This window comes from Convolutriloba macropyga, chromosome 3, assembly GCF_964194025.1.
Source record: "Convolutriloba macropyga chromosome 3, txConMacr16.3, whole genome shotgun sequence".
NCBI lineage: Eukaryota > Metazoa > Xenacoelomorpha > Acoela > Convolutidae > Convolutriloba > Convolutriloba macropyga.
In genome coordinates, this window is record NC_134470.1 from 19,654,165 (window position 1) to 19,670,713 (window position 16,549).

The 16,549-nt window shown below is 35.7% G+C and overlaps 2 protein-coding genes across 10 annotated transcripts in view; one reads left to right on the plus strand and one right to left on the minus strand.

Annotated features, from left to right (window-relative positions):
• The window catches only part of LOC142336036 (uncharacterized), a 421,548-nt gene that overhangs the window by 199,176 nt on the left and 205,823 nt on the right, over positions 1–16,549 (plus strand). The gene's annotated exons all lie outside the window — the stretch shown is intronic.
• The window catches only part of LOC142336034 (uncharacterized), a 79,957-nt gene that overhangs the window by 44,222 nt on the left and 19,186 nt on the right, over positions 1–16,549 (minus strand). For 7 of the 9 annotated variants that reach the window (XM_075384520.1, XM_075384518.1, XM_075384519.1 and 4 more), the window contains exons 6-7: positions 4,808–4,976; positions 3,917–4,127 (exon numbers count right to left, since the gene is read on the minus strand). In XM_075384520.1, the coding sequence (XP_075240635.1) occupies positions 3,917–4,127; positions 4,808–4,976 (380 nt within the window). Of the gene's footprint in view, positions 1–2,765; positions 3,026–3,916; positions 4,128–4,807; positions 4,977–16,549 lie in introns of those variants that run through there. The other 2 variants (XM_075384525.1, XM_075384526.1) reach the window with 2 other exon arrangements.

A 16,549-nucleotide genomic window follows, 5' to 3' on the forward strand; every position in this document is an offset into this window, starting at 1 on the left:
AACAAAAGTGACAAAACTTTGTCGAAATTTTGATCTTTGAAATCTGCAGTTTTGAGTTTCTTACATTTTCTAAAAACCTGATTGGGTGAAAACTGTGATCCTTAATGTCCATAAAGCATTAATCAACGCAAAATGACAAAAAAATTAACTTCCTTAATTTTCTCAATAAATCTTTTCTTAATAAATTTCTAATATGGCCATTATAGTTTTTAACCATGACACAATGCACAAAAATTATGGCCATTTGGGTCTAGGAAACAAACCCCCACGGAAAAAACCCCCCACTAAATTTTAGATAGGAAATAAACCCCCACGGAAAATAACCCCCACGGAAATAAACCCACACGGAAATAAACCCCCATTTTAAAATTGAATTTCGGTTGTGATAATTTGTTCGGTTGTGTTTTTTCCGTGGGGGTTTCTTTCCGCAACCGGGCCATTTATTTAAGTAGCGAACCATTGGAGTGAAATGTAAATTTGAGACATTTGAGTCACACAGGAAGGGTTGTTGTTGTTGTTATTTGCCTCAGTCCGATGTTGCGGTGTTGTCGTTGAGTGGGAGCGAGAGAAATTTAGCTGCTTCCACAGGTCTTGTCCAAAGTGACTTCACGGAGAGATTGGTGGGTTTCATCGGGCACTTAAAAAGATGTTGTGTTGTGTGTGGCTCTCGTTTACAGTCGGGGCACGTCTCAGACACATCATTGTTGATCCTAGCCGAGTAGGTCATGAGAAGCGGACTGAAACCAGAGCGGAGTTGCGCGAGTTGCCTTCTACTGCCTCTGGGGAGTGTTTTCTCACTGTCATGTATCTTCATGGGGGCAGCAGTGGCAAGTACCCTGGACGGCTCATAGTTGTTGATGGCGTCTTTGACTTCTGTTGTATGCATGTTCTTCAGAATCTTTCGGTATTCTTTGGATGTTATCTTGTCTTTATCTTCAGTTTCATCAAGGTATGGTTCGATATACCTGTTGTAACGGGTGTGCAATGATTCTTTTATGAGTCTGGGGGGGTTCGGCTTGGTTATAATGTGGTCGCCTGGGTGGGCTGGTAAATAGCGGGAGAGTTGTTGTTGAACGCATAATAGCCTCGTGTGTCGCCTGACTTCGAGAATTTCGGTTTCTTGGTGCAGATGTTCCTGGCTGGACATTAAAACACAGCCGGTTGTTGTTCGCAAGGCCGCATTCTGGACTCGTTGTAAGTTGTTGATGTTGGTAGTGCTGGTGGTGGGACCCCACACTGGAGCCGCATAGTCTAGCAGAGGACGAACTGTTGCTTTGTATGTAATCAGAAGCGTCTCTTTAGACTGACCCCAGTTGGTTCCAGAAAGTGCTTTGAGCACGTTCAGTCGTTTGCGAGAGCGAGCACAGACGTCCTTAATGTGTGGGGTGAATGTTAGTCCAGTGTCAAATGTGACGCCTAGAATCTTGATTGTTTGAGAATGGGGAACTGGCTTGTTGTTGATTTTTACATTTGGGTTGATTTTGTACTGTTTCGGGTCCGTGGTAAATAGTGTGGAAGTGCATTTCTCAGCAGCGAGGTGGAGGTCGCGGCTATTGAAAAAATCTGCAAGGTTGGACAGGTAGGTGTTCAAAGGCCCAGTTGCTGATGGTAGGCAAGCTGTTGAGGTATACACCGTGAAGTCGTCTGCATATGATTTGATGTTGATACTGGCAGGCGGGGCCGGACCATCAGACACATAGAAGTTGAACCAAAGTGGTCCCAGCACCGAGCCTTGGGGGACCCCATTTCTAGTGATTCTGAAGCTGGAGATGGTGTTCCTGAAGCTTGTTTGTGCCTGTCTTCCCTGAAGGTAAGTTGAAAGCCATCGGAGGAGGTAACCTGGTAGGCTGGTGTCTGCGGCACGTGAGAGCAGGATGTCATGGTTGACCATGTCAAATGCCTTGCTGAGGTCCAGCGCGACGAGGATAGTTCTCTTCGGTGGCTTTTTAGCGTTGAACCCGGCGGCAATGTCTTCACTAATCTCGTTGAGAGCTGTGACCGTCGAATGTCTAGCTCTAAATCCGTGCTGGTGCGTTGTCGGTCTCAGATGCTCAACCATCTTGTCAGCAAGGAGCTTCTCGAGGAGTTTGCTGGCAGGGCAGAGCAGGGAGATAGGGCGATAAGACTTGGCACTTTTGACCGGTTTAGCGGGTTTGGGAAGAGGGATGATGATACTTTTTTTCCACATTGAGGGGATCTGACTTTTGCTGATGCTAAGATTGAAAACTGCAGTGAGGTATGCTGTGGCGAAGGGTCCAATATGTTTGAGATGGAGGTTGCTCAGTTGATCAGGGCCCAAGGCTGGGGAGCCTTTAATGTCTTTTAGTGTCAGAGTAACCAATCTGGTAGGGTCTTTGACACAGGAAGGGTCTTTGAAATTAGCAAGCTATCTTTTGAACTCCTTATTTGCCAGACCTAATCACTGATTATGACCGTTTGGACTAATAGTAAGTTTCTATAAAATCGGTAGATGGTGTTTCATTATTGGAAAGTTATGGTAATCACAATCAAAGGTCTTGAATACTTGTGCCACATGCATTTTTTCTACAAACAGGCGGTTAAAAATTAAAGAAAGAGAATTAAACGTTTACTTTTGTTAACCAATTTTCAATCGAGCTATTTTTTAGCTCAGAACGTCAGTTCGATATTACATAAAGATGATTCCTTTGCAAAATAAGTCTTATTCAATTACTTCAAAAAGGTATCGTTCTATTTAGCTACCCCAAAATTATAGTAGCCCTAAAGCACCCACAATTCGGGTTGACCTGCAAGAAAAATCCCTTCAGTTGTAGAGTTTTCCTTCGACGTCATTTCATTCATGACTGAGCTTCTTGTTTGCCCAAAGTACACACAGCTATCATCTGTTCGTACCCCCGAGCCGTTACTTATCTCTGCTAGTGCCGTATGAAAAGATAATGCTTCACTTGTGCTTCCTGAGCTTCTGCGATAGTCAGCAGTTAAGTAATCGTCATAATCATACGTTAGACTACTTCTGCGAGCTTGAATTTCCGATGTGACTTCTTTCGTGTCATCGCTAAATTAGGTTAACTGTTTCGTTTTCCGCGTGAATACAATTTGTTTTCATATTTGTGAGATAAAAAGAAATGTTTTTTTTGTCATAATTTTTTGCAAAAATAATAAGAGGAGACGCAATTGCAACTGAAAATAAAGAACCAAAAATGGAATCACAAATCTGAGAATACATATTAGAACATTGATTCCCAAATTGGCTCTAAAATTCTAAATGCGGCCATTTCAAGTCATATACTAATTTGAAGATACATTACCATCTATAAGTTATTATATTCTTCAGTGCAAGATAAGTAAGGAAAAGGAAACAGCTCCCTAAATTGAATCGTAGCTATCGTCGAATTGGGAGTCAACAATTTGTCGTACCGTTTCTCATTCAAAGCTAAACGTGAGACTTCCTTGTTGGGTTCTGAGCTGCGATTGTCAACAACTGACGACTGTTGTTCATCGATGGAAGAATTACGAGAAGTTATTGTCGACTGTTTTGAGTTGTTGAGGTCATCGTGGTCATTCCAGGAGCCAACAGGGCTTTTCGATTCTTAAGAATTTTAAGGAATGGCGGAAAAAACTTTCACCTAGTATTTTAGTCGTTCAGCGACTAAAAAATTTCAAACGATAGCTAATTTGTTTGGGCAAAATTCACGTCGAGGTTGAATTACTATCTATTTTACTATGTTAAAGTAGCTTTTGAGGCTTGAGTTGCATTTGCTCGGGGGAGCTATTCTATGTGAGCTGTTGTATAAATTGTCCGAATTAGCAAATATTTCCTCGTTTAACTGTCATGATTCAACTTTGAAGGGACATTAATTTTTTCAGAAATTCACTTCTCCAATTTTTTCCCTGCAGATTTTACTTCATTCTATTTAAGTTTTATTATCCTACTGACCTGGGTTGATTGGGGCTTTTCCTCCTCGTTGACAGCCGCATTTCCATTCAATTGATTTGCCTTTGATTTTCTGCGTGATTTGTTGCTTCCAAGTGGTGTCTCACTCGGGTTTTCAACCAGCTCCTGTTTGGGCTCCTCCTGTTTGGGTTCCTCTTCCTGAATGAGATGTCGGTTGGCCACCACTTTGGAATTGCGACCGTCGGAATATCTCCTTCAAGTAAGATCTGCTTTTTTTAACGTTTTGATTCGAAATTCTACCGATTTTTAATTCTACGGTTGATCTTTATGAACGGATTTTTTTGTAATCCTTAATTGAAAGGATGCGAATTTAAAAATTCATGCGCAGTCTTTATTAAGATTATACTGAAAATGCTCAAAATTCCTATTTGAAATTATGAAAACATATTTTCATCGATGTTTTCAACAACAAAGAACATAAAATTTCCACTTTGAGTCCCCGCCTTGAACACATTTTTTAAATTTTTGAACACAATGTTTAAGATCCATATATATTTCTATGAAAAAAATTAAAATTTCTATTATGGTTTTGACAGTAAGACTGACTTCCAGATTCTCAAAGCCTCAATAGCCGAATAGCCAAAACGGTAGCCAAAATCGCGAGCTATGTTAGCATCAAACCTCAATAGTCTTTCAATTTGCCTCTGCAAAATGTGGTCAGCAAATTTTCGATCACTGAAAGCTACCTTTAAAAATTCTGTTGTCTGATTTAGTTTAAGGTTACAAATATCAATTGGTCAAAATATTTGGCGCCGCTTTTCGTTCCCGGAACAGTTAATGGTGCTATCTGTTTGAGTGTCAGTCTGTTTGTGTGTATATGCATATGTATGTGTATGTTAAATGTGCCTTAGATAGTAAACATCTGTTTTGGACCTGGGTTCTTCAGGGATGTCTACTCCAACTGCCCCCACAGGTGTCTCAGTGGTGGTACTTGACTTGTTCGAGTCCGACCCTCCCCAGCTGATTTTGTCATAATGTGACTGATTGGATTCAATCTCACTTGATGATGGTGGTGGTGGTAATAGATCTGGTGCGGCATTGTCTGTAGATACAATTTACTTCAACAGAGTCAGAATTATAAAAAGAAAAGATCTTAAATTTTGTCAGTGATAATAACTGATTATCAGCATTAATAATGACAATTTTGGTGAACAGAATTGTGATTAGTATGTTTAATTGATTAAAACCACAATTGAGATGATGACTTACAAAAGAATGACCTCAACCCCAATCTCCTATACGAAAAAAATAACCCACAATGTGTTCACACATGACCCGGACTGAACTGCAAGTCAAGATCAGTACTGGGCCAGTCTAAATGCAAGTCTACTTGCACAAATCAGTACTGTGCACGTCTAAAAACATGTCTGCAAGTCCGGCAATTCTTTGCCAAGACATGAATTACACTTGCAAAATTGATTCCCAAGTCAAAACCAACTTTCAAAAAATTTCGAGTGAAAACTTCGAATTCCAAAAAATTTCGCAACATGCCACGATTTTTGCATTTTTTTCATATGCACTTTTTCTGGGCGCCTGAAAACTGATACCAGCTGATAGCCAGTGAGCCATGACAACCTCGGAAGGTCACACAGGGCGACCAGGGGCCACATTTGGCCGTTTTCAGGTGTTTCTGGGCCATTTTCAGCCGTTTTTCAGCCGTTTGGAGCCGAATGAATTTTAGCCGAAAATTGACAGTTCTTGATATTTCAGATATGCAAAATATCAAGCCTTCCGTTCAAAGGAAAAATTGTGAAAAGGGTGGCACAGTTAGGGTTCCCTTGCTGTCGCTACGCCCTGTTATCCACCAGCAAGCGCCAGCTGATAGCCAGTGAGCCATGACAACCTCGGAAGGTCACACAGGGCGACCAGGGGCCACATTTGGCCGTTTTCAGGTGTTTCTGGGCCATTTTCAGCCATTTTTCAGCCGTTTGGAGCCGAATGAATTTTAGCCGAAAATTGACAGTTCTTGATATTTCAGATATGCAAAATATCAAGCCTTCCGTTCAAAGGAAAAATTGTGAAAAGGGTGGCACAGTTAGGGTTCCCTTGCTGTCGCTACGCCCTGTTATCCGCCAGCAAGCGCCAGTTGATCCTTTTTCGGCCCAAAATGTACAAAAATCAGCCAGAATATGGATCTAGTCAAAATGACCCAAATATGCCAATTTCGATGCCTCCATACAAACTAGCCAGTGAACCTATATTGCCATCAGTTAGTTCACAATGTGTTACAATTGTTCGTGAAATAATTGATAAAAACCTGCATGAGTTGTAAGCGAAATTATGAGTTATAATCGATAATTCATGATATCGGGTGACAAGGCTCGTAGGGCCACATTTTGTGAACTAGTTATCAAAATAGGTTGTCATATGTATAGTTTTAAAGCTTATATTATGGACGTTAGAATGAGCTATGTTTCGTTCCAATTGGATTAACACTTCAGTCGGAATTTTAGATTTCAGGTTCGGTACCGCAAAAAATGGGGTATGCCTGATGCTAGTTCTCTAATAACTTTTTTGAGTGCACCTAGGAAGCTCATTTTTGAATATAAGTTAGCTTATTATATCTGCTAAATAATGTTACTACTCCGGTCTAATTTAATTCCGATTTCAAAAAGTTATTACCGAACGAGCATGAAGTACATCATAGCTCCAAATGTCTGGTACCCATAACACGCTTGGCTTTATTTCGGAAAATACTTTTTCAAAAAGAATGTTGTATATAGAGTTTTAACGCTTATGTCACGGGCAGTTGAATGCGCTATATGCCGTCCTGATCGGATGGAAACTTTGGTCTGAATTTCAGATTTCATGTTCAGTACCCTCAAAAAATGGGGTATGCCTGATGATCGTTCACTAAAAACTTTTTTTGACTGCAGCTAGGAAGCTCAATTTTAAATATGAGGTAGTTTATCATGTTCGCTGACTAATGCTTCTGCTTCGTTCTTATTTGATTCCGATTTCAAAATGTTATTACCGAACGAGCATCTTGGCCAAGACTAACGTTTAGACTTGCACGTCTTGGCGAAGACTTGCGTTTAGACTTGCACGTCTTGGCCAAGACTTGCATTTAGTCTTGCACGTCTTGGCCAAGACTTGCATTTAGACTTGCATGTCTTGGCCAAGACTTGCATTTAGACTTGCACGTCTTGGCCAAGACTAACGTTTAGACTTGCGCGTCTTGGCGAAAACTTGCATTTAGACTTGCACGTCTTGGCCAAGACTTGCATTTAGACGTGCACGTCTTGGCCAAGACTTGCATTTAGACTTGCACGTCTTGGCCAAGACTTGCATTTAGACTTGCACGTCTTGGCCAAGACTTGCATTTGTACTGACAAGTTATAAAAGTGACATGATCATAGCTCTGAACCAGTACTGATATAAGCCTCGCAATTTGACGTGCCCAGTACTGATGTTGACTTGCCGTTCAGTCCGGGGATATATCGCTTTATTTTATATATCTCGAGAGATGTGGACTCTCTAACAGATATTGTGGGAGAGATATTGACTGGAAAAACTGCGGTCGAACAAAATTGAGCATGAAAAAACCGTAAACGTATGAAAAAAATTACGGTCGAGCGATATCATTTTATGGAAACACAGTATCCTATCAATATTGGGAATAAAGTGGCGACCGTGAATGGATCAATTAGGAGATAGAAGACATTGGGTCGACCATTAGTATTGTTCACAACCATGTGAATGGATAAGTTTACGAAATGTCCCTTCTCCTCGACTTAATAAGTCTTTTCATAAAGTCGGCTATCAGGGCCGAACTCTTAGGGTAGGCTGAGGAGACAAGACCTCGTCATTTTTATTTTTTTTGCTGTGATGTTGAGATAGCAACGAAGAACATGCTTGACAGTTTTTAAACGATTATGGATCACATAAGAAATGTGTGTTTTAATGTATCCAAAGTTTACCTATCATTTTGATCAATAAGAACTGTGCAATGCAACTTTTCTGTAACTTATTTCTCTGGCGTAACATCAAATGTTATTATAAGAACGTCAGCAGCTATGTAGTGTACGATTGATCCGCAAAATCTATTGGTATCCGGTCTGATTATCAGTCAAAACATACTGGTAAACTCATTATTCAAAATCAGTGCCTATCTCTTCTGTCACATGCATCTTTCTAGGTTGCAGCAAACCTGAACTACAAAAGTGATACTAAGTTTTAACACTCATGATTTAGTCTCAAAACCCAAAACCCATTTCACAACTCTTTCTACGCATAAATGACTGAAAACTATTCAATAATTGTTTCGTACCACCTTGGTGTGGGAGGAACTATATACTCAAACGGTTTTTTTTGTTAAGTCAATTTTCGCCGATATATTTATCGAGATTTGTGAGTGGTATCATTAGAAAGCCCGTCTAGCGTAGAATATAGAATAAAAAATGTTTTTTTAATTTCATTTTGTGCTTGGAGTTATCAAGGTTTCAAGCTTTGTGAACTGACAGATTAAAGTTATTTTTGTTCACAATTAACGTATTATGCTCATTTTTTAAAATCAATTCTGCTAAATTGCTAAAAAAAATTTAAATTTATTTACAAAAATGTTTATGGTTTTAATATTAAAAATGTAAAAATTCCATTTTTAACACAATTATCATCAAAAGTTCGTCAATTATTGCCTGTTTCAAAAGGACAGAGAAATATCTGAGCTAGTTTTCACCTGATCGCAGCATCAATTTTTATAGGTCGCTGTTTCTATTTCTTTTTAAAAACTTTTTTTGCTTATATTTTTTTTCCGACCCTCTTGAGGGGGGAGGAACTACATACTCAAATGGGCTTTTTTTGTTCAGTCAATTTTGACCGATCGATATATTCATCATACAGAGTTGTGAGTGGTATCATTAAAGAGCCTCTCCGGCGTGAAATATGAAATTAAAAAGTTTTTTTTTGAATTTCGTATTTTACAAGGAGTTATCGAGGTATTTTACAAGGAGTTTTGTGAAAAATAGACAAATTTCTGTTGTTTTTATTCACATTTTTCCGGAATTTCGCTTAAAATTTCGTCAATTTTGTTAAAATTTGTGAAAATTATTAACAATAGTACTGTTTTGACAAAAAAGTATTGTTGACTATTTTGATTTAATTTTTCTGGCTAAAATTTTGGCTACGTATTTCAAAATTCAGCCAAAAATTGTCCAAAATAAGCTTCTTTAGTCCATTTTGGTTAAATTTGCCGGAAGTACCCACCCCAAAATAACAACAACCACAATCTGTGTAAAATACAAAGGCGACTAGTCTTACTTACAATTCCATTAAGAGTAGTCTAGAATCAAAATTTTGCCGTTTTTCGCTATCTTTACTCTATGGTTATGAAAAACGCAGCACTTATTTTTAATCTTTTAACTAACAAATAATATAGACTCAAAGCATTCGAAACAATTGGGTGTACGAAGAGGACAAACAGCAACAGCGGGGCTTGTTTTTGTCCAATCTTGGAAAGTTACGATCGAAAAAACAATTCGGATTGTAATCAGTCGGTCTTTATTTTAAAAATAAAATCGAGTTTTTTATGATAATTAATGAACAGAACAATTCACATCACAGCTCACTGTTGATAGGTCCAAATTGCTACCTTAACAGTTCCAATTTTTTGTATATTGTTCTGTATTCAAAGATTTTGGGTCGTTTTGACTTTTAAAAAAGTTTTATTTTAATTAAAGAGTGGCTTTTTGAAATTTGCCAATTTTTTTTCTTAATTTAGTCAGCTTGTGGCTTAGTGTGAGCAAAGAAAGATTGCTTCTTCTTCCTCTTCTTTCTATTGAAAATAATTTAGTTTTCCTTACTATATTATGCGTTAAGTTATGGTTTTTCGCTTTGATACTACTAGATTTTACTATTATTTTTTTTGTTTTTAGGTATTGGCCACATTTTCACGTTTTTTTTCTCGTTTTGTCACATTATCAAATTATTGACAGTTCACAAATTAAATCATTGGCACTCAAAATAAGGCACCATTGAGCTTATAAAAGTCTTGAAAGGCATAGATTATGGTTTTAACGGCTTCGACATCCCTTTCTCGAAGAATTTCATTGATTTCTTTTACAAATGTCTTTAACTGTCATTTTTACTTTGTCTTTGTAGTCTTATGAAATCAACGCGATAACGACAGTACTCATTGACATTTTATCAGGGAAAAAATGAGCCTGTATTCTGATTTGAGTAGATAGCGGATGGCTTTCATGACTTTGAAAACAATTGCTTTCAAATATAAAAAAACTATTTTTAACGTTGTTTAACTTCGCCTTTTTGTCTGTTTGTTTCCTAGTCTTGTTAATTACAGGTCACATGTAACATATTGGTTGTCAAGTGAAGGTGCAAGTTACAAAATCTAATCTTTTTTAAAGAATTCGTTATGAAATCACTGGCTTCGACACGGGTTTTTCGCACAAAAAGTAAACTAATTTTACTTTTTTCTCTATATGTAACGTTTCTTTGTAGACGTAAAACATATTTTGTGTTCCTACAGAGCTCAAACGCTTCCTTTGGACGAATAGATGAACCTATGTAATTTTTGTTGTAGCTAGTGACTTTCATGACTTTGAAAATGATTGTTTTCGAAAAAAAATTTCAATATTTTTTGCCTTTTTTCTTATTTTTGGTCTGCTTTCTACCTCTTCTCATTAATGATAAGGCCTTTAACACATTCTTGAATTTTGAGGAAGCTCAATTGAGTATAATTTTAGGAGCCAAAGATGACCTTACGGCTGCGACATCGTTTTCTCGCGAGTTTCATTTGAGTTTTTTGTTGTCTCTATTTGTTGATCTTTTTTTAACCAAAATTTCATTAAAGACAGGTCATAAGGCACTCCTATGGAAGCGCATGTAATCATAAACATAATTGATGTTTTCAATTGCCTGTAGCTAATGGTTTTTATGAAATTAAAAATAATCGTTTTCGAAAAAAAACAGAAGTGTTTATTAATTTTGCCATTTTTTTGTTATACTTGTTACCTATTCTCACTAATGGGACCCCGCTATTTTGGCGCTTGCGAAAGGCTCGATTAAACATATGTTTGGGGCAAAATATGGCCTTGAGGCTTCGACAGCGTTTTCTTGCAAGTTTCGATTGAATTTTTATGTTTTCTCTGTTTGTTGTTCTTTTCAGGTCTTAAAGCGCTGCTATAGAAGTTTATGTCATCATAAACATAGTGGATGTTTCAAAGTGCCATCCAACGGTTTTGCATACATCGAAAATAATTGTTTGTAGAAATAGAGCAATTTTTTTTATCTTTGCTTTTTTTGTTCTTTTTTGTCTAAAGCTTACCGAGCCTTTTTAGTGTCAGTTTTATTCGACGCTATTTTGAGCTTCTGTAAATATTTTCCTAAAGGGACATAAAGTTTTGGATGTATTTAAAGTTTGTTGTTATTGTTGATTGAACTTGTTGTTCGTCTTGACTTGCTTTCTTAATAATGGCTGATCTCATCAATGTAATGCGGCATTTTTTGCTCAACTGAGTTATTTGCATCTTTGTTCACACTTTTTTTTGAAAAATATTTGAATTTCTGGGGTTTTCTATTTGTTCTTGTCTGGTAGACATTTATGCCAAAAAGGTGGATGAGCGGGGTTTGAACTTGATGTACGAACTCACATTACCGAGCCTCCTTGTCTCTTTTGAGTTAATTTCCCGAATGTTATTACACCGGAATGATTTCGTAATAATCCTCAATTACCAAAAACAAATTTTATGTGCAAAAAAGCCCAGGGATCATAATTAAAATTCACTTAAAAGCTGAAATTTTTTATGACTTCAAAATTTTTTTGCGTAAAATTGTTTTTTTTTAATAGCCACCGTCAGCCTGTCAAACTGTTATTATTTAGGGGCTCTCATTTTTTTCTTCATTCCATTTCACTTGTTGATCACGTTTCTCTATTTACATAAATAACTGTTTTTCACGTTTGACTTCTAACTTTTTTCACTCACTGTTTCAACTGCATGGATTTTAATTTTTTTCATGCATTGAATTACGCAATATAGAGAATACGGTCAAAGTAAAAAGAGCAAAATCAAAAGACGGTATAAACTGAAAAAAACCCTGACATTAAGTCATTGAGATTTAAGTTATCAAAGTTCATTAAATTGTTTACTACCTGATATCGGTATTAAGCTGATTAGCTCTCAGTTTAAAAGCTGAATTAAGTATAGATTTAGAATCAAAATGAAACTGCACGCCAAGTTACAGCACTTTTTTGTCACTCGAGAAAAAACAGAAAAAAATTCATCCAATTTGTCTCTCTTTCTTTTTTCTTTTTCTCTTTTAATCCCGATGTGCATCAAGCGCATCAACGGTGGCTATTTTCCGGCAATCTGCCGCCTATGTTTTTGAACTTTTGGTTTTCTTTATTTGTTTCTATTTTGTAATCTTAAAATTTAGGCACTCTGATGACATGTCCAATTGGTGTCATTAGGAATTAAATGTAAATCTATTGAGTTTTCTTAGTTGAAATAGCACTGATTTTTTACCATTTCAAAAATATTTGTTTTCAAAGCAAAAAATATATTTTTTTCAGCTTTCGCCATATTTTTTTAAATCTTATTTCAGTCAAAATGTAGCTCCGTTACAGCAAACAGGTTGCATCAATTGATTTGTGAAATAAATTTTTAAGTTCACTGGGTTTACTTTTTCCGAGAAAGCTTTTTAGCAATTAAAAAAAATTTTCTTTTACTTTTGTACATTTGGTCATTTTTATGTAGGGACTTTAGAGAAGGGCACGTTGTCCTATAAAAATTCATTTAATTGCTGAAAATTTTTTGGCTTCGGTACATGTTTTGCGCAAAATTATTTTTTTGTAAATTTGTTTTTCTTTATTTGATGCTTTATTGTTGTCTGAAGAATTGTTCCCGCTAGTGAAAGGTCAAATTGGTGTCATACGAAGATAAAAGGAAATCTATTTAGTTTTAGTGGAAAGTGTATTGTTTTTATGATTATCAAAATTATTGTTTTCAATACAGAAAACATAGAAATTTTGAGCTTCCGCCATAGTTTTTTTGTTTCAGCTAAAATGTTGCTCAGTACCAGAAAAGAGACTACAACTTAGTAATAGTTGTCGTTAATTTTGTAGTTGTATGATATACTCTAGATAATGACAGGTCTGTATCATCTTCCCAGGTAAGTGCAAATGAACCTATTTAAAGTTTCAAGTCCACGGATAATGGTTTTCACGGCTTTGTATTTGTTTGTTTTAATACTCTCAATGTTTTTTGATGGTTTTTTTGCTTTCCTTTTTCCCCTTAAATCTGTTATTTTGTAGCTTGGGTCAATCAATGAAAGCCCGTTTTTTTAAAACAAAATTTTCATTAATAAATCGTGGTTTTATCCTTAAAAATGGTTTCTGGTTGTGATTATAAAGTAGCTTTCATAAAAATTCTTGTGATTTATGATTTTTTGCCCTTATATGAGTTGAGTTATTGGTGTTCGTCTTGTTAGCAAACCAAAAAAGTCCCATTGGTATTGAACGCAGGCCCACTTATGTATATGTAATTCCAGTTTAGTCCATAACTTAGAATGGCTCAGAGTTATAATGGATAGGTCACTGGCGAGATGAATTTAAATTTTTGAAAAGTTTCCTATCTCTTGCTCTCTCGCGGGGTTTTACGCGGTCCTAATTTGACTTTGTTCAAGGTATTTAAAAATTAAATATGAGAGAAGGTTAGAATAGCTCAGAATTTTATTGATTCAGACTTTGTTTTTAAGCAAATTGTTGAACGTGCATAGATGGACGTATTGAATGATTTCAAATGATAGCTAATCGTTTTCATGACAAAAAAAATTTTGCCAAAAATATAGAATGTATTTTTTTAAATTTTCTTTTTTTTTGTTCTAATTTTGTCAACTTGGTAAACATTATTTTTAAAAACAGTTCTCTTGCTTTTTCACTGAAATACAAGTTAATTTGTTCGATGTAGCTTTATGTGGTCCTAATTTGACTCTGTTCAATGTTTTTATATATATTTAGAGAAATAAAGAGAGAGAGAGAGAAAATTTTGGTCGTAATCAATGTATGGTTTTATTTGATTTTGTTTTTTTATCTCTTAGTCTTGTTAATGACACCTATTTGGCCCTCTAAAACAGTTTTGTCTGAAACGTTTAATGGTTTGAATTCAAAGCAATTGTTCTTACCCATACAACAATTATTTTCGACATAAATCTACGTTTTAGAGAGTTTTGTATCTCTTGCCCTCTGGTGTGTATTTACCTGGTCCTAATTTGACTTTGTTCATATGAATTATTGTTAGAATAGCTCAGAATATTAACGGATTGGACACTGTTTTTAAATTAATTTTTTGTTGAGTTTTTCATAGTTTTTAGTGCTCGAATTCACTTTTTTAGCTATAAGACATAATCTGGTTAGTGAGAGGTCTCAGTAGCTCCTTGTGGAGCATAAATGAGCGTACTTAATGATTTCAGTTAATAGCTAGATGTTTTCATGTCATTAAAAAATTTTTGTGTTCGCCAAAAAATTTGAATGTATTTTTTTAACTTTTCCTTTTGTTGTTATTTTTTATCTACGTGTTAAGTAGTCTTATTAACGGCAGGTATTATATCATTTTAAATGAGCTGCAAAATATTTTATTTGATGTAGTTTTATGTGATCCTAATTTTTTCATTGTTTTTATATGTTTTTAGAGAAATAATGAGAGACAGAGAGGGAGTTTTAGTCGTAATCAATAATTGTTTTTTATTTGATTTTGTTTTTCTCGTAGTCCTGTTAATGAAATCTCTTCGGCCCTATGAAACAGTATTGTTTAAATCTTTTAATGGCTTGAATTTAAAGCTATTTTTTAAACTTCTACAACAAATATTTTTAAGATAATTGCAAACTTCTGAAATTTTTCTATCTCTTGCTCTATCGCGTGGTTTTATGTGGTCCTAATTTGACTGTGTTCAATGTTTTAAAATATTATATATAAAGTAGACACACACACACACATATATATATATATATATATATATATATATATATTGTTATTAGATTTTGTTTGTCTTGTCTCGTAGTCTTGTTAATGACATCTCTTCTGCCGTCTGAAACGATTTTGTCACAATTAATTCAAACAACTATTTTTGAGATAAATGAAAATTTTTGAACCTTTCTGAACATTATGTGCATACGCACATTACTGAGTCTCATTGTTATTCCTAAATGATGCAATTGATACTTGCCTCTTCATTTATCTGGTAGTTTTATTAGCAATGTGATCTAACCTCACCTTCGCACATAACCAATAAGCTTATTTCCCGCTCTACTGAGTTTGAAGAATTCCGTTTTTTAAAAGTTGATTTCATCTCTGCATATTCGTTAAGTTTATCGGTTGCTGACAAAATTTGTATGCTCCTTGTGCTAATGGTTTTGATTCCTAAAATCTCTTGCATGATGTAGGTATCCCTAACGCTTAATGAGTCTCAGCTCTTAGTCTCGCCTTCTCATCTTAATACTGATCACGATTGAGCTTTTTTCCCTCGTTGAAATAGACTATTTTTGCCCGGTTTTGATCCGGTTTCAAATCATTGTTAGCCATCTCATCAGCTCATACCAATCTCACTGATGTAGATCGTGATCGGTGTTCGATAAGATTTGGACGCCATCTAACTTGGAAGGTAGATGATATAAAAAAAACTTTATCTGGCAACCACTAATAATAAAAAAATTCAAAACGCACTTGAAAAATCAGAGCTAAAAATAACGACGAGCCATCATGTCAAGAGGGCAGAAGGAAAGAAATTATCTGCTCACTGTTTCTTTTAAAATTTGAATCAAATTCAATAACTAAACAAAAGAAACATTGAGATTTGTCTTTCTGTGCAGAACGGACAACTTTTAACGAAGAGAATTGAATATCAATCATGGAATTATTTCTCCAGAGAAGAATGAATAAAACATACAAAATATAACAAATTAAAACTGGAAAATTTTTCTTCTTCTGTTCCTATTTTTGATCCGTAAACTTTTTTGGAAAAATTGTTATTTATCATTAATTAGTTGACTAAGGCCTAAGCAACAGATCAGTTACAAAAGCTACTCGGCTACTCAGTTATTTGGTTCGAAAAAAAGTGTTTCCAGGAGTGTTTGCAATTATAGAATTTTGTATTTTGTTTTTATTCTTGTTTGCAACACAGCAAAAGTAAACAGCAATGCGTCAGACCATCCCAAATAATCACACCGATGAAAAAAAGCTACATGGATTAAGAGTATTAATGATTTAAAAAAAAACAATTTGCGCAGTTGGACTGTTTTGTCCTATAAATTGGTTGATTAAAACTAGGTAACTTTATTGCAAAAACCTTCTTCCATTAGCCATGATAAGTTTTTCCCCAAAATTCTGAAGTACCATTTTTGAACAAATTTTGTTTGATTAGCGATTCTTTGGAATTGCAACAGATGAAGAGCGTACATGCTGACCACGTTATAGGCATAAGTGAGAAATCGATAAATTCTTTTCGAGGCCAAAAACAGACCCATGAAAAAGGTTGTCATCGATTGATAGTTTGCGTCAAAGTTAAGTCGAGCATCAAATTTGAGTCGAGTTATAGTAGATTATCAAACTTGGATCGACCTAAATTCCAGCAGCAAAAATTTGGATCAAGGTAAAGTCCAGCAGC